At 39.5% G+C, this 27,935-nt stretch overlaps 1 protein-coding gene across 2 annotated transcripts in view; it reads left to right on the forward strand.

Annotated features, from left to right (window-relative positions):
• Positions 1-27,935, forward strand: part of SPON1 (spondin 1) — a 257,094-nt gene that overhangs the window by 94,861 nt on the left and 134,298 nt on the right. For both annotated transcript variants that reach the window (XR_014267793.1, XM_082476001.1), the window contains exons 4-5: positions 7,136-7,209; positions 12,106-12,228. Coding sequence is in view for 1 of the 2 variants with exons in the window: in XM_082476001.1 (XP_082332127.1) it covers positions 7,136-7,209; positions 12,106-12,228 (197 nt within the window). In the remaining variant the exon portion in view is untranslated. The remainder of the gene's footprint in view (positions 1-7,135; positions 7,210-12,105; positions 12,229-27,935) is intronic.

Genomic DNA, 27,935 nt, shown 5'->3' on the forward strand with positions numbered 1-27,935 from the left:
ATTGCTTCCAAGGCCCATGGATGGTGGACCTTCCGAGGAACTCTTAGGTGTGCAGCTCTAACTCCTGCAAAGAACTCACCCCTGGTTACAGACTCAGCCTCTGGGACTTCAAGTCCAGTTTCAGTGCCATCTTTCCAAGAAGTTATCATTCCTACTAATAATTCCCCCCAACTCCACCTCTGGCACCACCTCATCCCAGCCAGAAATGGCCTCCTGCCTGAGTCAGGATCACACCTGTAGATGATTCTCCAGTTGGGGTTCTAACATACTGTGAATTTCTAGAGTCATTTGGGATTGTTCTATCTTAGAGTGTGACAGCTTATCATAAGCACAGTTTCTTTAGAATGGCATGATCTGGCCCTCATCTAATCCTATGGCACCAATTTTGTGTCCAGTCTCAAGCCTGGTGGATTGCATTAATGTCAATATCCTAGTTGTCATATTACACTGAAGTTTTGCAAATTGTTACCATTGGGAAAAACTAGGCAAAAAATGTACAGCCTCCCTGTATTATTTCTTACAGTTGCATGTGCAGCTATAATTATCTCAATAGAAATTCCAAAAATTAAAAGATAAAATTCTTCCTTGCCCCTTCTGTCTTTTGTTTCAGTCATGGGGAGTCAGACGGGGAGTTGCAGATGGGGAATCAGTTAACTTACCTCCCTCTGTGTCAGTTTTCTCATCTGTAAAACAGGGATAATATTAGCGTCTACCTCATGGGGTTGTTGGGAGGATTCAATGAATTAATATCTATGAAGCACTTAGAAGTGTGTTTAACTGTTAAATAAACAGAAAATAAATAAAAGGTCTTGTATTCAACCTTCTCTTTCTGGTCTGGATCCAGTAAGTTACAAAGTGCTTTTAAATTGTTCTACGACGTTTCTCTTGGATCCTCTATTTCCACTGCCCCTCTGCCAATTCAGACCTTCGGGGTCATTGCCTCCTCTTGGAGCTTTGCCAAGGTGAAGTTAGTTACTGCTCTTCTGCATCCTCTGGCTTCTCCTTTATTGCACTCAACATTGCTTTCCTGTTTCCTTTTTCTGTCTCTCTTTTTCCCTGTTGGACTAGAAACTCCTTACTGGAAGGCACCATCTCTTACTTGTCTTTGAATCTTCAGCTCCTAGCAAAGGGCCTGACACAAAATAAGTGCTCAGTAAGTGTTTCATGAATGAGTGATAATTAAGCAGAAATAATCTCCTGGCAGCTAGATTTTTTAGAATTTACTAGATTTGCTTCTTTGCAGTAATGGTAGACAACTATACCAGTCTCTGAACCTATAGTTTTGTGACCTTACTATTGGACAGCCATGGAGTTCTTGTGAGTCCCGTAGGTAAAGCCCTGCAGATAAGCTTTCACTTTTCTTCTCCCCTGGGCACATTACCATGAGCTGCCAGGAAGCCTGTTAACTCCTGGACACAGCTCCATTTCCTGAGATCCACATAAAACCATATAAAAGATTGGTTAAGAGTCTGGATCATGGAATGCACCCAGCTTCTGTAAATATTTGCTGAGTAACATGAGACCATGATCAGATTAGCACTTGGCATCCTTGCAAAGTAAAATAAGGCAGATAGCCTCAGTTCCTGATGATGTTACCATTGCTATGACTTTAATATTTTATTCCTGCATCCTCCCACAGAATTGTTCTTTCACTGGGAAAAGGAAATAGATGTTATTTGTTATAAACTGGATCACTCCTTTGGAAAACATCCCTGAGATCAGAGGCAAATTTTGTAAAGTATTCCAAGAACTGTTCAGTAATAGGGATTTTACTGGAATTGGGAAGAGGGTTGGCAAAAGTAGTCTGGAGACCGCAAACCTGAACTTCATTTTAGTCATTCATTATCTCTGCCTGAAGCAGCTGATCAAGATAACGCCCTCACTCCTCCCTCCACAAGCAAAGGAGACAGACCTGACATCAATCATAATAATAGCTTCTATTTATTAAGTACTTTTATGTGTCAGGCACTTTGTTAGGGGCTGGTGATTTTTAACAACAGCAACAATAATGACTACCTCTACTGAGTATTTACTCTGTGCAACATGCATGTCGTAAGGACCTTACATGAATTAGCCCTACATGGCAGTGACCCAGCCGCTGAGGACCCATGTGTATTCTTAATTCATTTCGTGGCCTGATCTCTCCCAAGTCCTTCAGTTTCTGAGGTCTCCTTGTCCCTTTTCAGTGAGAACAGGGATCCCAGGCCTTCTCAGCGTTAGGCAGCAAACCTACAACTTAGCCAGCTCTAACTTTACTCCAACAGGCAAACTCCCCAAGGAAAAAGAACAGCAAATGAAGAAACTCATCAGACAGAAAAGAGCCGAGCATCTAAGAGATTCAGGATGGCATTTCTGGAAATGTTCCACTTTAGGTTTAAAAGGAAACTTTTGAAATGATTAGTAAGTTATTTAGAACCTCAATATTCTGAAGTTTGAGAAGCTAACATACTGAGAAATTTAATTTAGATTTCCTTAACACGTTCTTTCATGATAAGAGAGCATTCAGTATATCAGTATATAAATGCTATGCAACAGGACTGCCAAATTGCAACACAGAATGGGAGAAATTTGTCATTTTGAAATGCTGAGGGAATTCTTACTAACAGCATTCTCATCTTGTAAAGCTATTATTTTTCTGAACTATAATATGATTTATAAATCTCTGCTGAGTTTTATACTTTTGATGGGAACAGACTCGAAATGAAATGTACTTTCTCAGAATATAAAATTCTCTCAGGAGTTGACCAAATGGGGAATAAAAAGAAACATCTTCTGCAACCAAGCGTTCCAAAGTCTTGGTCTCTGCTGACATATCTGTGGGTGAATGTTGGCATTCAGAGTTCTGGGCTCAGCTAGACTCTCTTCTCACGCCACACACTTTCCCTGGGTGACATCAGCCACTCTAAAAGCTTTGATCCTGACTTCTGCCCCAGTGACTCCCATATCCATCCTCCCCACCCCTCAAGTCTCTCCTGAGTTACAGGTCCCTGTGTCTAACTACCCCCTACGACCACCATCATGCCCTACAGACAACTCAATCTCAAACTCTTTCCTTTCCAAACTCTGTTCCTTCTACGTGAATCCCAGGATTGCAATGATACTAACATCTATAGAAATAAGTAAGGTACAGTTCCTGCTCTCAGGAAGCTTATAATCTAGCACAGGAGATAGAAAAGTAAACAGGCAATTATAATACAGGTTAATAAGTGCTGGGTAGGAGAAGCCCAAGTGGCTATGGCTCTCAACATCCAGGCAAGACATCAATCTGAAGGAAGTAACATCTTAGTTGAGTATGAGTTAGGTAACTGAGAGAGAGAGAGAGAGAGAGAGTGTGTGTGTGTGTGTGTGTGTGTGTGTGTGTGTGTGTGTGTGTGTGTGGTGTATATTGAGGAGTCACAAGGAAGGACAGAAGGAGTCCCATGGACAGGAGCCCAAGGGTGTGAGATCATGAAGACAGGTATAGGATATGGTTTGGGTAGGGTGCGCAGGAGGGACTGGATAGAGATAAAGCCTGATCGCCAGGGCCAGGTCAGAACAAGCCTTGTATCCCACATTGGATCTGCACAGAGTTTGAAATCCAAAGGGCATGGTCCAGAGGGTTGACCAAGCTTGGACATGGGGATATACGCTCATCTCTTCATGGAGAGCTTCACGTGGTGATGACCCAGGCTCCAGGGAGACCCACCGAAGTCTCAGCTCTCCACTGTGTGCTCCGTGAGATGCTAAAATAGATCCCCCCAAATCAATTCGAGGTTACATTTTATAACAATACGTTCCTCACAGTGCAGTTATACTCTTTATAGGTAATCGTGTTTAATCCTTGCAAGCACTCTGAGCCTAAGACAGACCGTGGACTTTGGCAGTAGGTGGGAGACTTCAAAACCTTGAGCATGTTACTTAATCTCCCTGCATCTCAGTCATCGTCACCTGTAAGAGTAGGGTGAAAATAGCCACAAACCCTCATCTTAATCCCTCTGAAAACAAAAGCATTTTAATAAGTTTGCTGAACTTGACCTAAACTGATGTGAAGCTATTTGTAAGTTTTATTTACTCTCTTAGTATGAATATTGTTTCATTTTGTGGCAGAATATGGATATGTTTGATCATGGGGATGTTAATGGCCTATTGCCATCTTAACTTTCTACTATCTGAAAAACTCTGAATTCAAAAACACATCTAGCCCAAGCGTTTGATAAAGAACTTGAGGACGTGTAGTATATGTAAAGCAGAAGATATGTAAGATAATGTACATGAAGGGCCTCCCTAGCAGAGTGACTGGCAGATGATAAGTGCTCAGAAATTACAACTATTATCAAAAAGAGGGCCAACTTGACTTTATAAAACAAGGCATGAAAGAAATAGAAATATCTTAAAGGAAATATGTTTTTCTATCTCTGGCCCCTCAAATATTTATAATGATAGTTTTGGAAAATCTGGGGGTGATTTAATTTTTGTAAGCATCATCATGCCTTTATATCATAGGGTTTGCCATTATTCCCCTACTCACAGCAGGAGGAAGAAAATTCAGAGTATTTGTTACCAATGCTAGCAAAGACAGGTGATGGGAGATTCTGGGACAGGAAACAGCACGGGTAAGGGAGTGGTGGAGTGAAAGAGGTGTTCAGACAAGGGGGATAAACTTTGCATAGCCTAGAACCCAGGGAGCATGGCACAAAATGCCAACAAATAAAGCCAGGGGAGTGTTTGAGGGAGGTTTTTTATGAAGAGCCTTGAATACCATGGTAAGTTTGTACTTTATCCTGTAGTTCAGGTGTTTTGTTTGTTTGTTTGTTTTTTGGCTGCCTGGCATGCAGGATCCTAGTTCCCCAACCAGGGATCGAACCCATGTCCCCTGCAGTGGAAGCACAGAGTCCCAACCACTGGACCGCCAGGGAAGTCCCAGATCAGGTGTTTTCAAACCATTTTATCAAGAGAGTTTTATTGAAACAAAATTTGATTTGCATGGGAGCTCCGTGTACTGCAACCACATACCAATCCGTTTTTATTCTGTGGCCCAAAGACTCTTCTAAAAGGGCAGAACTGATCATCATGTGCCTCATGGCACATTCCTCAAAGACTTCTCATCAAGCTTGGAGTAAAATGCCATCTCCCTGCAGGCTCTGGGCGATGTGGCCCTGCCCACCTCCCCAGCTCATCTCACACCTCCCTCGCTTAGCACTCGTGGGTTCTCCAGCCTGCAGCCCTCCCCACCTCAAGGATCTTACAAAGGATGCCCTCTCCTTTGCTTCTCCATCCCACTTGCCTAATTAGCTTCTAGTCGTTCAAATCTAAGCTCAGCCACCTTTTCTGGGAGGAGCCTTTCCTGGCTTGGTCAGGAACCCCTGTGATACACTCTCCCACACCCTGTGGATGTCTCCATTCATTAACTGAGGGTTTAGTTGTCTGATGCTTTCTCCCCACTATTCTGTCAACTTTGAGAATGGGAAGTGGCCCCGTTTGTCTTGTTCATGACAGTGTCCCTGGCCAATGCCTGGTCGCTAAGCACACCTCCAACAATTATTTGTTGAAAATACACCAGCAAATACAACAGGAAGACAAATGGGAGAGGGGGCTGCTTTGGGTTGAAATGAGGTTGGAGCCTTTGTTTGAAGCAAGAACGTGGGGCCTGGGATACTTCCCACTAGGCCTACTCCTTGCCCTCCACAGGGGTCCCTGAGGCAATTTCACTGGGGAACATTCTGGAAGCACTGTGGTAGGTGATGGGATACTCCAACTAACAGAAGGCTTTGTTATTTGGCTTTGGGGTGAGTGTTCTCCAGAGTGTTCTCTTGGCCCAAAGAAACGTTCTGCCTGATGGTCAACAGAATGGATAAATAATTATAGTAGCTTGTGTCAATAGGAAGTATATTTCATTCATTTATTTCAACATCTCTTCTCTCTTGGGTGGGGAAAGACTGTAAAAGACATTAATAGGCTGGCCTCAATTTTACTTTTTTGTGAAAGACTGAGTGTACAGTAGACATTTCTTTGGAAAGTGATTTTGGCCTAGGCCCAGACCATCAAGAGAACCTCCTCTGTGCTCTGCAGATCCATGCACACTTGGGCGCATTCCTGGGTCTGAGATCATGTGACACAGGGCAGCTTGTGTGACTGTCCCTGGTTCAGTGTGGTCAGCTGTGATGAAGTCGAGGGCTCCCTTTATCTGTTAAATAGGGAAAATCAAAGTGAAAATTACCTTTTGATTGAGTAACATTGCTGAAGAAAATCAATAGAAATGGCCCAAGATCCACTGGCACCATCTCAGTGTTGTGTTGTGGACTTTCAAATTACTGGAACACTGGGTTTCAGGCCTCTTCAAGGCCAGCTGAAAATAAACTGCGGAGTAGTATGTCTGTGCAATCCTAGATTAAAGAGAAAATATATGCTGGCCAAAAGCAAGTCATTTTTCAACCTCAAAATATTCTTTCCAAATTCTAAGATCCTATGTTTGACATGTTTAAGAGGGAGATATAACAGCTGAAGTTGTCTTTGTTCAGAACGTAGGAGATAGTTTCGTCTAGTCTTTCAGGAAAGATATAGAATGACATTTTCAGAACAAATCAAAATATATTTTTAGGGTTTTATTTTCCCCTTCAGGAAGAGAATTTGACATGCTTTCCTGATTTGAATTTGTTTGATCTATAAATGGCCTCAATAATCTGATATGAAACTAGAGTAAATGAACCACTGAGAAAAGTTATTGAAAATGCTGTTAGTTCACCTTCCTACCTTAATAATAATATGAACACCACCAACACCACCACAGTAACTAATATTTGTTGAGTGGTTTCTAGGTATATGCTGAACTCTTGACATACATTGTCTTATTTAGTTCTCATAGCAATCCTAGGAGGTAGATAGTATTCTTTTTTTTTTTTTTTTTTTTTTTATTTATTTATTTTTGGCTGTGTTGGGTCTCCGTTTCTGTGTGAGGGCCCTCTCCAGATGCAGCAAGCGGGGGCCACTCTTCGCGGGGTAGATATTATTCTTCATGCCAGTTTTCCAATGAAGAAACTGAGGCACAGAGTGTTGGGGGCACTCACCCAAAGCCACACAGCTGTAGGTGGACAAGCAGGGATCCGACGTCCCCCGACTTGCCCTCCTTACCATGTGCTTGTGTCCTCTTTCCCCACAGGGCTAGCATCGTACAGAAACGCATCATTTATTTTCAAGATGAGGGCTCTCTGACCAAGAAACTTTGTGAACAAGGTAAGGATTTGTGGACGTGTGGGTGAGAGAGGGCTAGATAAATGGAAGGTGGCTCATTCAGTCCAAGCATTCAGCTGCAGGAATTAAGGCAGTTGGGCTTTCTGTGTTCCTCTGGGTTCTTCTTCCTCAAGTAGCTCCGATTTTTAATCTGGCTGTGTGCTGTGGATAATTGGATCTGCCTTAAACTCTAATTACTCAGCTTGATTCCCTGGGTAGGAGATATGTACCTTATATTGGTGTCGTCGTCTCCTTACTTTTGTGAAACAGTGATTATTCTGAAGAGGTTCCTTGGAATAATTCACAGGACTTAATTAAGGAACGCACAATTGTGTACCTTTAAAAAGTCCTTTAACAGTTGTCTGGAGTAATCACTAGCAGGAACTTGTGGGGCACCCAGGCAGGAAGGGGGGGGATTTTCTCTAGGGAAACAGGGATGTCAAGGGGGCATTGACGTTGTGATCTCACCTCGTTCAAGGATCTGGTCCTTGGATGTGCAGTCTCATCAACTCCCTCTCCTTGAAGGTGTTCTAACAAAGCTTATAGGGACCAAGGAGACTGAGGAGGTTGGAGCGGAGTCCTGGATTCAGATCCAGCTGACTTTCAAATCCTGCCTCTGCCCTTCCTCGTCATGCAGCTTAATGTATGTAAAGTAGTGCCGTGCCTCCTTGGTACATAGTAAATATATATATTGATATGTATATTGATATGTACACATACATATATACACGCATACATATGCATACGTATACACACATGTATATACACATACATACATATATACACATACACATATATATTATATATATGTGTATGTGTTAGCTATTGTTATCTACATTCCAAAGCTTATCTATTAATCCACCATGAAAAATTAAACTTTGAAACATCCAAATGTGTTTAGAAGTCATTAGAGAACTAAATAAACATGGAAAATGTTCTGAAATTATACATCTTCACTCTTTCATTTCTATTAATTTGTGCAGACTTTTTGTTTACATTTAGAACAATTTGTGTTTTCAGAAGAAATCATTCTATTTCTAGCAAATTGTAAGCTACTAAGAAAAAGAAAAGTTGATAAAGGTCTTCTGGGAAAATAATAATAATAACTAATTTTTTTTTAGTGCCTGCTACATGCCAGGCACCATTCTAAGCACTTCACATGCCTTAATCATGTAATCTGCATAACAATCCTATATGGTAAAGACTATTATATCATACCTATTTTATAAATGAGAAGCCTGAGACATGAAAAGTTTAAAGAGCTCACTCAACATGATACAGCTAGTAGGGGAGGTCAGAGTTTGGACCTAGGAGCCATTGCCCTAACCACTGCCTTTCTATCAAAGTGACTACCTCCCAATTCAGTAGCTTGGATTGTTACTTTGGGTAGGTCAAAGCATAGGTCTCCCTGTAGATGAGCTGGAGCAGAAACTAGGTCCTATGTGGAGGACTGCTTGGAGAGCATGGAAAGAGCCAAAGGGGAGAGAGTTGGCTGCCCTGCATTAAGGTCATGCCTGGCAAAGGTGCCAGAGAGCTGCAACCTGTGGGCCAGCGCCCTGGGCAGTTTCCAGGTGGGCATCACCATATATGGCTGTTGAGGCTTTCCTGTATTTCATAGTCCACAGATTCACTTAGCCTTTCCCCAGACCCAGAACGTCTCAACTCTTGAGGCTCTTGGTTCCTAATGGACAATCCCATCCCTGCCCAGTCTCCATGAGACGACATCCAGGTCCCGTGGGTTAGAGTTGTGGCTATTCTAGCTCACCTCCTGGTTGGCTAATCATGGCCACTGTGGTGAGGTTTTGTTACTTTGACTCTCAGAGGACAGCCTTATTTCCCAGATTTGAGGGTTCCTAGAAGACACTTCACTGTCAGCCCCATGTACTGACAGCAACCATCAACTAAATTGCACTTTCCAAAGCCTCAGTCCTGACGTTGTGAAAGCCTTGTCTAAGCTATGAATATGCTAACATTCTGCAGATACAGTGTCAATAAGTGACCTTGCAAATCTCTATTGGTTACCACTTCTGAAGCAGAGATCCTATCAAAATGACTAAGCACGAATCTGTATAAGAAGACCTCTTTCCAACAGCAACTTTGTGGACAAAAAAAAGACCCGGCAGGACTTGGGCTATAGGATCATTAGGTGCTGTTGTATATGATCCCTGGAGACAGCAGACCCATGAGGAAATCCATCAGTTAGCAAAGCAGATCCTATACAGAAAGTCTTTAAGATATAAGCATAGAGCAAAGGGATTTTTCTTAAATGTGTATGCCCACTTGATTATCTCCAGCTCTTTCATTAAGGTATTCACACTCTTTGTTAAGTCGAATCAAATCTATCAAGGAAAGGAAGAGAGAAACTAGTGTCTATTATTTTTTTCCCCAGTTGAAGCTATTTATCCATAGGGGAAAATTAAGAATTGCACAGATTAAAAGCAATGGCAATCGTTATTTTTTTAAAAGAAACATAAAACATTAAGCTACTTACAATTAAAAACAGAGAAACATAAAATATTCCAAAAGGTGACCTATAATAAACAAATGCACACATATACTCACTTTAATACCATGTCATAGACAATTAAGGGAGAGAGACAAAGAGAGGAAAAGATGACGGGAAAAGCAGAGATGAGAGGAAAATGTGGGCAGAGAAGGGATCATGAGAAAAAGAAGACAAGAGGAGCAAAGAATAAAGGATGACAGTAGAAAAGCAAGCTGATGGATTAAGAGTAGAAATGAGGGGGGAGGGGACAGCTTGGGAGATGCTGCAGGGCCTGCAATTACCTGTATTGGGCAAGCCCTGCACCGTTAGGAGAAGAGGGGTAAGTTAACACTTGTTATCATTGCCCTTTGAAAACCTGATTCATTTTCAGTGGGCTTTTCCTCAGTAGGAAACAGTATGTCTGTTTTTATTTTCAAACTTAGAAATTTATTTTTTAAATGGAAGCTTATTTTCCTTTGGAATTCCAAAAGGTTTATTATAAGTGCATTCCCTTGAACCCCTGGATGCATCTTTAAGTTCACTACTTATATCTGAGAGCCCTTTTGATAAGGTAAAGCTACCAGTTTGCCTTATTTTGGTTTTCTGAGAGATTATTGCTGCCTCATTTAACAGCGCCTAGTAGTTACAATTGAAACCCCAGCATGTATCTCTTAGCTCTGAATTCCTTTTTCAAAACTAATTTAGTTTTTTTAACAACATAGGTGATCATAATGGAAATGTGTAAAGGAAGAACCTTCAGGAGTTACTCATATATGCTACCTTTCCTGAAATATAGTCAATAGTGCTTGTCCCTTAAGTATCAAAGTGGCTCACACAGGAATCAGATCTGGACTTCGTGTACATAAGGCAGTGGGACGATTTCTCCTAACACAAACAATGCTCTAGCCTCTTCCTAGTGTACAAAAAGTAGCCAAACAATGATTTCTATTTGGGGGGGGGGTTCAGATCTCTTCTTCAGAGATTCTGGAGTTATGTAGGGAGGTAATTTTTTAAATGTACCATTCTTCATTTGAAAAAGCAAAAAGAGAAACACACACCAGTTTCTCTCATTGGTGTTTATGCAGACCTATCCAGCAGAAGGTCTTTCCTGCAGTGATATAGTGTAGAGGTTAAGAGCATGGGCTGTAGACTCAAAAAGACCTGAGCTCCAGTTCTGCCTACACCACTTACTAACCCTGTGGCCTTGGGCTGGTCACCTAATCTGCCTCAGTTTCATGATCTATAAAATGGGGTTAACCAAAGTCCTGACCTCCTAGGTTTGTCAGGATCAAATGAGACAATATATGGAAAGGGATCGGCATGTATGAGGACTCTATACAATATAGTTATTATTACAATATCCCATACTTTTGTCTCCATCCTCGAACCCAGAATTCGCTTCTTCCACCCATCACTGGTTTTGCATATTCAAACCAAATGAACCCAGTGAATTCCATAAGGAAGACTTGTAAAATACTCTTCCTAACACTCAAAAAAAGATTTTTATACTCTTTGTTGCTGCTCTTTATATAATAGTTAAGAATAAATGTCCAACTTGCAAAAAGAGAGAGAACATTTATGTTAATACCTCCAGAGGAAACAAAGAAAAAACAATTGAAGCAAGTTGCATCTGTAGACATTGTTTCATCTTGCAGGAAGCAGAACAGACCAAAAGCAACAATGCACAGTTAGGGATGTGGGCTTGACAGTCGGAAATACTGAATTTATTCATGTAATCTTTCTCCACTTATCAGCTATTCGCAGTTAAAAGTGGGGGCGGATTGGGAATCTTGAGTTTTTCCCGGCTGCTTCTATGCTCAGAAGTAAACCTGAATTTATGGACATATGCCCAAACCCCCAACCCTCCCAGTAAACGCTCTGAAAGCTTGATAAGAAGTGACGTGACTATACGTGCATATCTTTTTAGAAATAATTTTCAGCAGTTCTTTACGTCCCTCTGCTTGTTCTCATTGCTCTCCTTCAAAGCTTTTTCTGGTCCTGGCAATTTGGCCCCAGAGAATATTCCTTAGAGAAAACACACACAGGCATATTCCTCTTAAAATTTGGTGGAGAAATCCTGTTGTGTGAGGGGTGGGGAAGGAGATTCGGGCCCAGAAAATATATATCAAGATGGGCCGCCATCCCAAATATTCTGCCTTATTGGTCCCATAGGTCTCCTCACATTATTAGAGCAAAAGTTCTGATGTTTTTTTAATTTGCAAAATATATAGTTATCACGCTTAGAGGTATATAAAATCCTTTATAGCTGGACCTGGTTCTGAGTTATTAATCGGTGAAAACTGTACCTCATCTTCTTTTCCCAAGCCTTCAAGACAGAACGAGACCGAGATGGTGCTGTCCTATAAATGACTCACCGCTGCTTCCTAACTTGGTGACTTTCCTGACTCTTTCAGACTCCACATTTGACGGGGTGACTGACAAACCAATCCTAGACTGCTGCGCCTGTGGAACTGCCAAGTACAGGCTCACATTTTATGGGAACTGGTCTGAGAAGACACACCCAAAGGATTACCCTCGTGAGTAGAACAGCTTCCTTATGGGTTGGGGGAGAGTGTATTACAAAGTTCTGGTTGTGGGATATACTAGCTTCTCCTTCTTACCAGTGCATTCATGAAACACATTCCAAGAAAGTGAATTCATCGAGACAGGCAGATATAATAGTCATATGCTTTCAGCTTCTTTGCAGAGCATTGTTCTAAGTGTTTTCTTATCTGTGATTTTAAAAAATATTCCTGAGGTCATGCTGCTTATCTTCAGGTCAGATATTTGGTAACCTCAGTCCTCCTGAAGTGGCTCTGTCCATACAACCAGCCTATTTGTGCTGGAAAGAACTGGCAAAAGGGACCACCTGCTCTCGACTGCACAGGCCAAGGTCAACAAATACTCAACATCCTCAACCATAGTGTGTATTGGTAATATATCAGATACCACCTTAGAATCCTCATTACACCATGCTCCAGGTAGCCAATACGAATCCATGAGAGTTGTCAGGCAACCCCAAACTTGCTGTTTTAGAGTAAATCCTTAATCAGGACCCTACCAACTCCCTATTATCAAACAGTTGTCTCATCAAATGCCTAACATGTGTCAGACACTGTGCTAAACACTAGGGATATAATAGTGAATAAGAAAGACACAACCCATGTTCTCATGCAACTCAGAGATTAATGGGGAGATGGACACTAATTAAATAATCACACAAATGATATGAAAATTATAACTATGAATAGTGAGCTTACTGAGTGGCAAGCATTTTTACATATGTTGTCATTTCATCTTCAAAATAACCTTTTGTGGGCTTTTGTGAATGAGCTCGCTGGAGATCACAGAGACATCATGATTTGCCCCTAGTCCAATGTAAGTACAGTCGTCCCTTGGCATTCGAGGGGGATTGGTTCCAGGACTCCTACAGATACCAAAATCCATGGATGCTCAATCCCTTATATGTGAAATGACGTAGTATTTGCATAAAACATAGGCAGATCCTCCCGTATACTTTGTCATCTCTAGATTATTTATAATACCTAGTACCATGTAAATAGTTGTAAATACAATGTAAATGCTAGGTCAGTAGTTATTGTGTGGAAAATTCAAGTTTTGTTTTTTGAGACTTTATGGAATTTTTTTTTCAAATATTTATGACCCGTTGTTGGTTGAATCTGCGGATGCAGAACCCTCAGAATGAATGGCTAATGGTAGTGGATCCAAGATGCAGAAGGGGTTTGTCAGGCTCCTTGTCCTGCCTTTCGTTTGGATTGCCTCTGAGACCCAGTGTAGCCCACTCTTTCTAACTGTGGGTGGCAGGATGTCCATGTGTGGCACTGAGCATGTTTTGGTTCACTGTGTGTTTTAGTCTTGTTCACTTCACTTTGGAGTTGCCACAGCTGGGAAAGAACAGGGAGGCTGGAGAAAGAAACTAAAAAGAGGGATTTGGGTCAGCCCCAAAGGGAGTGGGGGCAAAGGGTACGTGGTTGGGACTTAAGAAGACCCAGTCTAGACCATAACCTCCATGGTCCCCAAACAGCCCACCCAGAGGGGACTCCATTTCTTGGCAGATCAAGAACTTATTGTTTAATTTTAGCCACATGTAATCAAGGCTGGAGATCTTAGAAGCCTCATGCTAGTTCATTCTTCTGACTCTGGGATTCAGCTTGATCTGCTTCAGCTGATGTGGGAGACCTGTGTGAACAAACTTGGACTCTCTGCCTGGAGGGGAAAAAACCACTTGGAACAAGCATGATGGAAAAAATGTCCTCTAGTGCCTCCCATCCACTAACCCAGAGGAAATAAAATGTTAGGGGCCCATTACTCATCTTCTGTAATCCTAAGGCGTTTCTTGCTCTTTTCTGTTCTGACACTGTTATTTCCCAGAATTTTTTTTTGAGGGTACAGACCATTGTTTCTGGGTCTTTGGGCCAAATCAAGTACAAACCTATACAGAATTTCTGCGGAATTGTTGGGAGTTTCTTAATATGTATAGCAGACATGTGTTTCAAGTCCCCCAGAATTGTTTCATTGTCAGATGTCAGAGTGTGTCCTAATTTTTGGCTGGAAAAAATTTGGCCACTATGTTCAGAAGAGCATTTATCACATCATACTGTAATTATTTCTTCAGGAGCCCTTCTTCTCCGCCAGACTGAGAAGTCCTCCAGGACAAAAGCCACGGCATGCTCTTCTTTCATTCTTAGTGCCTGCAAATACCTGGGGCCTCCCCAAGTCCTGGGTACTGATTGTTGGACTCAGAGTGGCATTCACCATGACCCGGGAGGCAGATTTTTAGCCCACATTAGTCATGATGGTCAGTATCGAGCAGGGACAGGCCTGGACTTTCCCTGGACGGAAAGGGATGGACTTGGACACTAGGGGCACTGGAGGCAGTTGGAAGGGCACAAGAAGATGCCCTTCAAGGTCTAATCAGGACCGTGAGAATTCAATATTCACAAAAGTGATTTCTGCCAATCTTAGGTAATAGACGATTTTCATTTTATCCCTCCAGGGATGATTCTGTCTTGATAACCAACCCTGGCCATTTAGCCCAATTAAGTCATGACACTTCTCAACAGTAATGCAAGGTGATACATGACAGGTCCTCCTCTTATTAATTACTCATCCCAAATTCCACTTTCTCTGCAAGCATCTCAGAGCAGGGCCCTTTTTATGGGCTTAAAAATTATTGAGAACTCCAATATACTTTTGTTAATATGGATTGTGTCTCAATATTTCACCATCTCAAAAATTAAAACAGAAATTTTAAAATGTCACTTATTAATTAACTTTAAAAGTAACATATAATGAATTAGCAATGATTAAATTATTACATGTTAACATATTTTATGAAAATAACTATATTGTCCAAACGAAAGAAATTTAGTAAAAAGGGCATCATTGTTTTACGTTTTTGCAAATCTCTTTAATGCCTGGTTTAATGGAAGACACCTGCATCCTCATATTTGCCTCTGCATTTAACCTGTTGTGGCATATTTTTTTTTTTTGGTTTAAGTATATGAGAAAATTCTGTCTCACACAGATATGTAATTGGAAATGGGAAGAATATTTAAATTACCTTTTCAGATAATTACAGATAATCTTCTTTGATGCTACACCAAAACTCTGCAAATGGTAGTTTCTTAAAGGAGAATTACAATATAGAATGTGAAACCATATCAATGAACTTACACTCTGTTACATTAAAATGTGTTGCTTTCCCCTTGCACTTTGAATGCATCTTTCACAAGTGAATGATTTTATAACATCATCTATTAGTCATTTGGAAAATATTGGTTTACTGAGTTATGCAGATAATCCAGATATTGAGACATTTCATTATACAACATCAAAAATCATATTCGTTAAGATCACTTCCAGTCTCATCAGTAAAGTGTTTAAGTATTGAAAAGCTATCAAATTCATGGTGGTGGATACAAGTTTCCCAAGATCCCAAGTTTTGCTTGAAAGCTCAAATTTTATCATTGGCAGCAAATACCGTCAGGTGTTTTTCTTGAAGTGACAGGCTTATTTCATTTTTTAAGAAAATGTATGCCAAATTCTTCAGGCTGAATAACCATAATCTGTCATTTGTTCTTTCAAGTAAAAATGATGTTTTATGACAATGAAATTGTCCAGCTTGCACCTCAAGCAATTGCACAAGTGCTTTTCTTCAAGACAGTCCCAGTACTCAGTATATAGCAGAAGGGCTTTATGTGTATTTCCCAATTAGTCACGCAGAATAATAAAAACATGTATACTCAAAGGTAGAGAGTTAATAACATTAATAATGTTTATTGTTTCATCAAGGCCATTCTTACGTGAAACTGACTTTCGGGGCTTTTGTTTGCAGCAAGTCCCTGGCGGTGTGGAATACATTAATGACTAATACAGCGCAAGGCCATTGCCTTGACCCGCACTGAGTGCCAGCAGTTTTACTCATGATTGCTTTTGCCCCATCAGTGTTAATGTCGACACATTACAAAAGGCAAATTGTGTCTTAGTATTATTATGAAAATAGTTTTCACCTCATAGGTCCCTCTGAAAGGGCCGGTGGTGGGGCGGGGCAAGGGGGGTGGTCCCAAGGGTCTGTAACCACACTTGAGAACCTCTGCAATAGGATAAGATAGCAGCCTAAGGGGTCTGTCCTTCAGTCATCTTTGGGAACTTGCCCTTGAGAATTCACATTGGACTCTGCACCCTGTGCTTTCAGCCGTCTCTTGTGGTGGGCCACATCTGCAGGTGGCTCTTCTCAATCATTATACAAACTGGTTTGTTCCTAATGCTGTTTCTGGGGTTCCCTCTCTTGGAAAACAAAGTACTCTCTGTATCCATGATACCCTTCTCTCTTGGAGGAACTAACTAGGCCTGAGGTAAGGAAGGCAGGAAGATGGTATAAATGACCTCTGGCATTCCCTCCGATTGTAATGCCATAAATCACTGCTGGCCATCTGGAAATAGTGAAATCTTTTTTTTTTATTATTATTCATTCAATCATTAATTCATTTATTTGCTAAGTGAAATCTTTTTAAAACACTCCTAAGTGAGTAGTATCGAGAAATCCATTTGAAGGCTGGATCATGCAAGTTTTACCTCCTAATTTTATAAGTAAAAAAAAAAAAAAAACCCAAGCACCAAAAAAAAAAAAAAACAAAAAAATTAAGGGCTCAGGTCACATAGCCAGAGAGAATTCAGAACCAAAATCAAAGCTCAGATCTTCTGTTTCCCTTTTGCCTTCCTCTGGGGACTGTCACAAGGCAGTCTTCTCTCCTCTGCAGTAAAATTAAATCTCTCATTCACAAAGCATCTTTTAATAAGGCCCTGCTATACCACCATGGTCTCAACTGCTACCAAATTCTGAATAGCTTGGCCGCACTCTACGAAGACCTGTGCTGCGGAGAGCATAACTTAAGAAATCAGAGGTCTGGATTCGCTGAGCCTGAGCTGAGCTCTGGAACCCTGCAGTGTTAGGAGAAGCGCATGCCCCCCAGGGTCTGTCCTTGGTATTGCGAGTCTGTTGTGCTCCAGGAGCTTTCGTTCTTTACAGGAACATGGTGACCAGGCAGTGTTACCGCATAAGGATGTCCCAGGGGCTGGAGATAGGCCCAGTCTTCACCAGGAGATTGGGAGTTGCCTAACAGGTGCTGAGTCTCTTTGCTCTCTTACGCTGAACACAGCGTCTGGGTTTTTGACAAATGTTTCTACCCCACAGAGACTCTGTAATCTCCCATGACAATGTCAACTGCCCCCATTTTTGATATAGCATCGATTTTAACACCATTTGACAAATACACATTGATGAAAGGGACATTTTTTTCCAGGAGCCAATTATTTTTTTCATTTGGCAGTACATTGCCTAGAATATAAACATGGCCACTGGAATACTCTACAGAATCAAAGTTAGTTTTACCATGAATTCAGCCATCTTTTCCATTGGGTCACTTAATTTTTAAAAATTATTAATTCTTAAATCCAATCACATGAAAGACTACCATTCTAATACTTGGCAACTGCTTTCATTTCTTCATATATTCAACTGTGTACAGAGTTTCTACATCACATTTGAACACGTCATGTCCTACTTTTTGCATTTGATTTTGTTTCCATAGTCATAATTTATTACATCAGCTTTCTCTAAACCACATATCTAACTGTTCTTTTATTGAACGTTTAGGTGATGTTAGGTCTTTTGCTAACACAGAAAGCACTGCAATAAAAAACTTCCTTCTTCAAGTCTTCCTCCATTCTTCCACCTTCCTTTGAATTATTTCCTTGAAATAATTTCCCAAGAGTAAGACTGCTGGATCAAAGGATATGGACTTTTTTTTTGGCTCTTGAGACATTTTGCCAGATGCTTCTCCAAAACATTTGTATCAATTCACCATGTTAAAAATAATGAATAAGTACATCTGTTTCTTCCAGCCTCTTTAGCATCCACTGTAACTTTTTTCATTTGGGTTTGGCCAATTCATGGTTATAAAAAAATTAATCTTATTATTTTAAATTGACATTGGTTTAATTACTAACACACTTGAATCTTTTTTCATGTTTATTGTCCTTTGTCTTTAAAGCCACTAGGGTGTTGGCAGGAATCAAGCTTGATTTTGCTCATTTACCTCCCCAGGGCCTAGCTCATTGTCTGGCACATTGAAAGCCTCTCAATAAATAGTGTTGATGAATGAATGAATGATGAGAAGCAGTTATGAAATGAGCAAGGAAGAAAGTGGAGGGAGATGAACAATGAAAAAACACTGAAGAGGTTGGGGCAGGAGGGAGAGAGGACCTTATATGGCTGCTGAGTGGGACCACATTGGAAGGGGCAGGTACTGTAAGGGAAGATGGGTTAGGAAAATATTGCAATGATTATGGTAGCTCCAACTAAGGCAGTGGATGTGGTGATGGAGAGAATGGATAGTTTTGAGATGCCTTTTAGAGGGAGATTCTGTCATGGATTAGATGTGGAGGAGTGAGAGAGAGAGAGAAGCATCAAAGCTGACAAGCCAGGTTTCTGGCTTGGAGATGGAGGTATTCTTTCTTCTTAAAATATTCCTTGATATTGTCTTTCTATTTTATAAATGATTGTGAAATCATTTTTATCAAGTTCTGTAAAGGATCCTGCCAGAATTTTAAGTGGGATTGCATTAAATTCTCAAATTACTTTGGGAAGAATTGTTAGCTTTATAATATTTAGCTTGCAGAGTTTCTTCCCATTTAAGAATAAGACCATTTGTGGGTTTCCTTAGTCCAGTTCCTATAACAGTGATGAGCCACATGTGGACCACAGCCCCCTTCTCTTGATCTAACTTTAGAAACAATTAAACATTCAACAAACAATAATTCTACTTCTTCCCATCAGCACTGGGAAATCTCTTTCCAAGCTGAGTAATGGTGCCCATCAGAGTTTCCCAGCTGTGCCATCACCAGGCTGAGTCACAAACAGAGTATGTTGCCAGGAAATAGAATTTGGTACCAAGCACATGTGTCATGACACACCGTTTCAATGAAAGAAGGAGCAAAGAGAACAGATTAAATAGTTTCTTCTCCCTTTTTTCCTCCCTTCTCTCCATCTCTCTGGGAAGTCTCATGGCAACAACTCACTATTGTATGGATTGAGATCGGAGAAGGACAAATCAACAATCTGGTCTTCCCATTAAACATGCAGATTGAATACACACATTAATCACTGATCTTTCCTCAAATTCCATAAAAATAACACTAGAGGAATATATATGTATCCACAAAGACAAGAAAAGAGGAAAGAAGGCCACATCATACAAGAGATGTTGTCAGAATCTGGGAAGATGAAAGACAGATGGACAAGTGGCAGCTGCCTAGTAGAGCAAGAGAAGATGAATCCTAAGTACCTGCACAGAGGGTAGTGTAGAAGGACCGAGCCCGTTCATTGTACAGAACACAGGAACAGAACCACATGCTTGGCACAATGAATGAAAAAGCGCTCAACACAACATCATGAAAGTTTAGAATAATGGGGAGAGGGACAACCCTAAAAGCATTCAGAAAAACGGGTAACAAAGGATCAGACCTCTTTAGAGCAACACAAAGGTACACAACGATGGAGTAATATCAGACTCCAAGCTCATGGTTATAAATTCTCAGGGGAGATCTTTTGTTCAGCCCAGAGTCTAGGTGGAGACAGAGAAGCCCTCTTGTCATCTCCATGTGCTAGTTCAGTTTCTTTCTGGATCACTTTTTCACTGAAAGTTTATTTTGTTTTGATAAGAGTGTGTGTAATAGGTAATTTCTGCTTTTCTGTATTTACAGAGTTTTGTTTTGTTTTTAATAACCTCATATATGTTTACTTTAGAAAGCCTTTTATCTTCTTCCACGCCAGGTGCCAAAGGATATGTTCCTTAATTTATGGCACACGAGCATCATTGGTCCATGCAAGGTCCCTCTGGCTTTGTTTTGTTTCATTCCATCTATCCCACATTTATTGTGATTACAGTCATGTTAAAAATTTTTTCTGCCATCTTATTTTATATTTTTTGAAACTACTTCTTTTCTTTCCATTGCCTGAGTTCAGTTTTCTCCTGCTGGCTTAAAAGTTATTTGACTCATTTTTTTTGTTCTTATGGTGGTTGCCTTTAATTTAAGACACATGCTTGTGTTTATTTACCTCTATTGATTTCATAAGCATTTTAATATTTATATCTTCCCTGAACAAAAAACAAGAACATTAGCATGCTCTCATTCCTTTGGTCTCTGTGATCCCTGTACCCAAATATACACTTCGTATTGATTATTTGATAAAACTTTACTTCTGAATTGTTATGGATATTTTCTTTTCTTATTGCAGTAAGTTGATTTACTATGTTGTGTTAATTACTGCTGTACAGCAAAGTGATTCAGTTATATGTGTATACATTCTTCTTTTATATTCTTTTCCGTTACGGTTTATCATAGGGTATTGAATAAAGTTCTCTGTTCTACACAGTAGGACCTTGTTGTTTATCCATTCTATATATAAAAGCTTACATCTGCTAACCCCAGCCTCCCACTCGACCCCTCCCCCAACCCCCACCCCCTTGGCAACCACCAGTCTGTTCTCTATGTCCGCGATTCTGTTTCTGTTTCATAGATAGGTTCATTTGTGTCATATTTTAGATTCCACATATAAGTGATATCATATGGATGTTTTCTTTTTCCTTTCTTTAGTCTTTGCTTTTTTACACAACCATAAGCTTCACTGAAGTTTTGATCGCCCATGGCTTTTTAGTATTTTTCATATTGAGTACTTCTTACAAGAGTATTTCCATAGCAGGTCTTTGGAAAGGCAAACCCCCTAAGGCCTGATGTGCCTGAGAATATTTTTATCATGCTGTCACATTTAAATAGCATGTGGCTGAATATGAGATCTAGGTTCAAAAACCTTTTCTTTCCTACATTGGATTCTTATATTCAGCTGTTAAGAAGTCCAATGTCAGTCTGATTTTTGGTTTTTATCCAGGTGATCTACTCTTTCTGCATTTCAGTTTTTTAAATTATATCTTTGATGGTCTTAATTAATTCTTAATTTCTTAATTTTCACCATTAATGTGACCAAGTGTGGATTTTTTCTTTTTGAAAAATACTTTTCTGCTCTATGAGTCCTTTAAATATGACATCTTGCCTCTTCCTTTAATTCTGGGGGATTTCTTTTCCTCCAAATATTTTCTTTCCTTTTTTCTCTCTTTCTGAGCCTCCAGTGACCAAGATGTCACTTCTACTGATCTCCATATCATCTAGGTTTTACTTTAAATGTTCTCTCTCTTCATACTTTCTGCCACCTTCTGGGAGCGAGTTCCTCACTTTTCTTCACCACACCACTCCCTTCTTCAGTGCTAACCACCCTGCTTTTTATCCCCACTACCGTGCTGCTTGTCTTAACCGTTGTGTGGGGGTGGTTTTTGTAAACTTCTGTTTTGAAATAATTTCAAATTGATGTAAAAGTTGGAAAGACGGTACACAGAACCCCTTATTATCTTTCACCCAGACTCTGTAATTGCCAACGGTTTACATTTGCTTTATCATTCTCTCTCCATAAATATATATACATTTTATGTTTTTCTAAACTTCTGAGAATAAGTAGAATCATGCCTGCTCCATTACCTCTAAATACTTCAGCATATATTTCCTAAGAATAAGGACATTCTCTTACAAAATTACAATACATTCATCATTAGCATTGATAAAATAGTATTATCTAATCTACATACCTTGTTCAAAGTACACTAATTGTAGTGTTCTTTATGGCAGTACTATACAATATCAGTATAATGCAAGCCATAATAATGAACCAGAAATGTAATTTAAATGTTCTAGTGCCTACATTAAAAAAGTAGAAAGAAGCAAGTGAAATTAATCTTAATAATAAATTGTATTTAAGCCAATATAGCCAAAATATTATCATTCCCACATGTAATTAATATAAAATTTATAATCGAGATATTTTACATTCTTCTTTTCATTCTAAAACCCAGTGTGTATTTTATAATTAGAGCACATCTCAATTCAGACTAGCCTCATTTCAATTATTCATTAGCTGCATGCGGCCAGTGGTTCCCATAGTGGAGAGCACTGCTCTGTAGCAAATGAAAAATACAAAGTCTGGTCCTGGATCCAATCCAGGATCACACACTGCATTTACCTGTCATGTCTCTTTAGCCTCCTTTAATCTGGAGCAGTTCCTTAGTCCTACTTTTAATTTCATGACAGTGACATTTTTTGAGAGTTCTAAGCAGTTGTAGACGTTCTCAGTTTGGAGTTGTCTGATGTTTCCTCGTGATTAGATTCAGGCCGTGCATCTTTGGCAGGGATACCAATAAATATTTGTTATAAATATTTGTTTAACACCCAATTTACATTTGGTTCTTTTTCTTTACTTCTTGTTCTTGCTTTCTATTACAGTATACCCCCTATGTCTTTGAGGGTATGTATTATGCTTACGTTAAATTTTTGGTCCATCTGTTGCAATTAATCTGCTTCGTGTTTAGTTTGCTTTCACTTTTACTAGTTGTACCCTTTGATATCTAGTTATTGTGGCAGATGGTCTTACACTTCTCTGATGATTTAACCATTAGGCCTGATAGTATGTGATGAAAGGGCCAAATCCTAGGTGGTATCCCTTCAGATGTGTTTAAGGGAAAGAAAAAGGAGAAGACCAGGGAAGAAAGCTCAAGCATCACATCACTGCTATCAACTCCTCCATTTGCTTCCATTCCACTGGGTATCTTCTCCAATCAGGGATTCATCCGGACGCTCAACACAAAGCAGGAATAGGAAGAGAGGATCTCTTTAGGTTCCAATTCCCAGCTCTGTGAATCTGGAGAGGGAAGGGCTAGAGAAATGTACACCCAAGGGTGCCCGAGTTCCCTTCATCTCCTCTACCCTTTAGAAGAGGTTTCTGCTGCCCTGAGAGTATTATGACTGGGGACAGGAATAGGGCTGCATGGTGCTGCAGACATCTGGATTGCAGGACAAGTAATGGCCCTCTGTTGGCAATGTCAGAAGGGGTGAAATAGGAGAACTCCGACAGTCCTCCCAAATCCATCCCCCCACCAGTGGGTCAGAGGAAAGAAGAGGACTCCTCCTCCTCCTCCATCCATTCTCTTACTCTCAGGTCAGGTCACCTCCCACCTCTGGCTGCTTCTACTCCATCCCCGCCCTCCATCAGGACAGCCTTTAAGCTTCCTTTTATTTCAATGTCTCTGTTAGTTCCGTGGATCTCTGCTTCCCTCTGTTTCTGAAGTTTCCCAGGGTTGAATTTAAAGGAATGAGGAATGTGTGCTAATTCGCCATCTCTTCAGGAATCAGCAATAAACTTTCAGAGTTTTTTGTTGTTGTTTTGTCGTTCATTCCATTTAATTCTTGGCAATATCTATCCTTACTGCTGTATTATGGTAAATTTACGTATGTTTTTCAGGCTCTTTATTCTATTACTTTATCATTTTCTTCTTGACTTTTTATATTCTGGTAATGGGGTATTAACACCTTGATTTTAAACTGTGTACTTATAATTTCTCTTTGATTTTTAACAGTCATTGCTTTCTGTTTGTTGCTATGTTCTTTGTGTCCTATAGACATAATATCATAATATCATAGCTCTCATTATTAAGTCTGACTTCTAGCATCACATAATTAACATAATTAGCTTCCTTTAATAACATTTGCCTTAAATTACACTGTATCTGACACCCCACCTGCTTTTCCTTCACTTTGATTAATTTATCTTTTTAGTGTTTTTTAAATTTATTTTTTCTTATTTTTAGACTTTCTAAGCCTTTCTAAAGGGTTCCCAGTAAATTATTGCATTAATCCAATTGGAAGTGTTCTGTTTGTGGTGGGGGCAGGAGGGGTGCGGTTGGGGGGGTATTTGTTTGTTTCTCTGTTTTGTTTTGCTTCCCACATGATTGTTTAAAGTTTTAATTATTTTAATCCTATTCAGTTTATGTTCTGCCATTCTAACTTTTTACCTCTCAGTTTTTACAATTAATTTTTTTTCTAGATTTTCTTGGTGTTATATAGACAGTACATTTGCTTGGGATTGCTTTTGTTTATTCCTTTTGGCAACAACCTTCTTCTTATTGATAATTCAATTAGCTATCAACTTAATATAAACAACAAAGATATTCTATTTTATCTATATATCCATATTTTAATAGAAAAATATCTTTTGATTCACTTTTATTGGAAACCTTTGCCATTTTTGTTTTTCTCAACTTTTTCTTCACTTGCATTCTCCATTGATTTAACTTACTACTCAACTTATTTATTTTAATTTACATTTATTTTAACAATTCTCCTAATTCCCAACTCCTATCACAAATAATTCTTCCCAATTATTGTTCTTATTTACTTATCTCTTCAATAAATTCTTACTAATTCAGGATTTCTTACTATTTTTAACAGCATCATGTTTTTCATGTCTATCTTCTAAGATCAGATTTCTTTTTGAAGTAACCTTTGAAGCCAACAATTGTTCATTAGTTGGTGATTAAACGCCTTAAGACTAAAAAATGTGTGAAAGTCTTTGCATTTAGATAACAACTTGCTTGGATAAAAACCCAAATTATACCATCATCAAAAAATCTACAAACAAGAAATGCTGGAGAGGGTGTGGAGAAAAGGGAACCCTCTTGCACTGTTGGTGGGAATGTAAATTGATACAGCCACTATGGAGAACAGTATGGAGGTTCCTTAAAAAACTAAAAATAGAACTACCATACGACCCAGCAATCCCACTACTGGACATATACCCTGAGAAAACCATAGTTCAAAAAGAGTCATGTACCAAAATGTTCATTGCAGCTCTATTTACAATAGCCAGGACATGGAAGCAACCTAAGTGTCCATCAACAGATGAATGGATAAAGAAGATGTGGCCCATATATACAATGGAATATTACTCAGCCATAAAAAGAAATGAAATTGAGTTATTTGTAGTGAGGTGGATGGACCTAGAGTCTGTCATACAGAGTGAAGTAAGTCAGAAAGAGAAAAACAAATACCATATGCTAACACATATATATGGAATCTAAAAAACAAACAAAAAAATGGTCATGAAGAACCTAGGGGCAAGACGGGAATAAAGACGCAGACCTACTGGAGAATGGACTTGAGGATATGGGGAGGGGGAAGGGTAAGATGGGACAAAGTGAGAGAGTGGCATGGACCTATATACACTACCAAATGTAAAATAGATAGCTAGTGGGAAGCAGCTGCATAGCACTGGGAGATCAGCTCGGTGCTTTGTGACCACCTAGAGGGGTGGGATAGGGAGGGTGGGAGGGAGGGAGACGTAAGAGGGAAGAGATATGGGGATATATGTATATGTATAACTGATTCACTTTGTTATAAAGCAGAAACTAACACACCATTGTAAAGCAGTTATACTCCAATAAAGTTGTTAAAAAAAAAAACCACCCAAATTATACAGCTTTTAACTCTGTGGTTTGTACATGGTTTTCTATTACAATGAAAGAAAACGTAGTCCTTATTCACTTATGAGTTCTAATCCTTTGCATGAAATCTGTAACCTAGCTCCTTACAGAATACTTTCTTTTTCTCTTATAGATAAAATAAAATATTGATGATGCATGTTGATCTCATTTTTAAAATGGGATCTTAAATAGGGCTTTATTTATACCTTCATATTTTATTTGTGGTGATATTTTTAGTCTAGTGGATCTTTTTTCTTAATATTTATTCTTTGTTCTCTGTTGTTTGCTCATTCATTCCACATATCTATTTAGAGCATCTACTGTGTGTAGGCATGTGCTCAGTTTACCCTGCTTATTCCTTCCCTTTCTTTAGGAACTCTTATCCTCCCAGAGTGCTCCATTCTCTAGGTCCATCTTCATCATCGTTTCATATCTCTTTCATGCTTTGCATATTTCCCCCCAGTTCATTTTCTGTTTAGTTTCCAATAGCACTCAATTCCCCATTTTACCTGTATTACCATTGTTGACTTCTTCTTATACCTTTCTCCCATAATGAGCTCTTCTGAAATAAGTATAATATCTTCCCATGTTTAAAAATTAGATTGCAACTATTCTCTAAATCCTATTTTGATTTTCATTTCATTTTGTGGTTTACTGATTCCACAGTCCCTAACCCCACCTCACCCTGCAACCAGGTTCTTAATTCATACATCTCTCATACTGTCAAACATTCTTAATAGTTCAAAATCACTTTTTTCCCCTTTTACTAATTTTTCCTTGCATTTCTTGGGATTATTATGACTGCTATTTCTGAAACCTTTGCTTCAGACTGTTTTACTGGCATTTAAATGGTCTTGAAATCGGAAGGTTCACAGCCTCTCATTCTGCCTTCCTCCTGGAAGTCCACAAACTATATTTCTTGGGCATATCCTTTCTTAAATAAGCACGCCTATATTGGATTGACCATTCAAAATTATATATTATATAAAGTATAACTTTCTTTTTATCTATCAAGGTAAAGTCCCATTACCACTGAAAGGGTAAGTTAATTTATTGATAACTTGCTTGCCATTTATGCCTGCTGAATGGCAGTTTAAAGAGCACATCGTTCCTGCATCTCATTCATGTAGCTTAAATAGTCACCTGTTTTGAACTGATTTGAGGAGGAAGAAAGATTGGATTCATTGGCAAGTCATGGATCAATTATTACGTAAGCTCTAACGCTACCAGTTTCCCTGGCAAAATGAATGTGATTAACATTTAAGCATGACACCAACCCATGCATTTTTCATTTACTATTTCCTTCAAACCTGTTTGCCAGTTCCTGTGTTGTGCTTCCAAGAAAGGCCTACTTTAATAATAAAGACTTAATTTTCCCCTTGCGTGAAAATATTCTAAACTCCAAAAAGCTTTATGAAATTGTAGGAGAGGGAATATACAAAGTCCATTAAACAACAGCATTATGTATGGTTATCTAGGAATGTGCACACAAAACTCTGCTTAACCTAATGGCATTTAGGTACTTAAGTTTTCCAAACAATGAGTTGAAAAATATACCCTCAAGAATTGCTTATGCCAAGAAAGGCCAACTATTTATAATCACAAGTGTAGTTTCTGCAAAGGTCTGTGCCAGGCACTACAGTCCTGGCAAACATCCCTCCCAATTTGCAAGAACTCTACTGTTTTGGGCTAGAAGTGAAGCATGAGTACAAAGAAATACTTGCAGGTTTTTCCTAGCCTCAGTTAAATTCAGAGTGAAAGAACAAACACATTAGAGGACAAAGGGTATAAGGAAATCACAACACAGGCAGCCCTGCCTTATTTTAGTGAAAAGGATTAGTACAGGTGGCCCTGCAGTAAAGCCAATCGCCTGTGATCAGGGAGTAGGATAGTTATAATCCCTTTACTATACCACTGAGTTGATTGATTAAATTGAAAGTTATAAGTCAAATGCTCCCAGAACATCTCAGAAAATTCCAGAGTCTGTGCATAATCATATGGTCCTAATGACCTTCTGTTGGAAGGGAAAAGTGTGAACTACCTGCAGAGAACCGTGAAGAAAGGCCTGGGAGGAAGCTAACCTTTTTCACAACCGCCAGCAAGAGTTTAATTAAACTCTCTCGAACATAATAAGCTTGGTTCAATTTAGAAGCAAAATGTGTCATGTTTTCCCCACTCATGGAGCTTCCCAGGGTCTTGCGCTCAAGTGGAAAGAGCAATGGAAAGCAGAAGGCTTTCTCTTCACACCTGGCTCCTTGAAATGGGGCTAAGAGGCTTTCTGGAGGGTGTTGCTGCCTGGG

Source organism: Balaenoptera physalus, assembly GCF_965194825.1.
Source record: "Balaenoptera physalus genome assembly, chromosome: 10".
Classification (NCBI taxonomy): domain Eukaryota; kingdom Metazoa; phylum Chordata; class Mammalia; order Artiodactyla; family Balaenopteridae; genus Balaenoptera; species Balaenoptera physalus.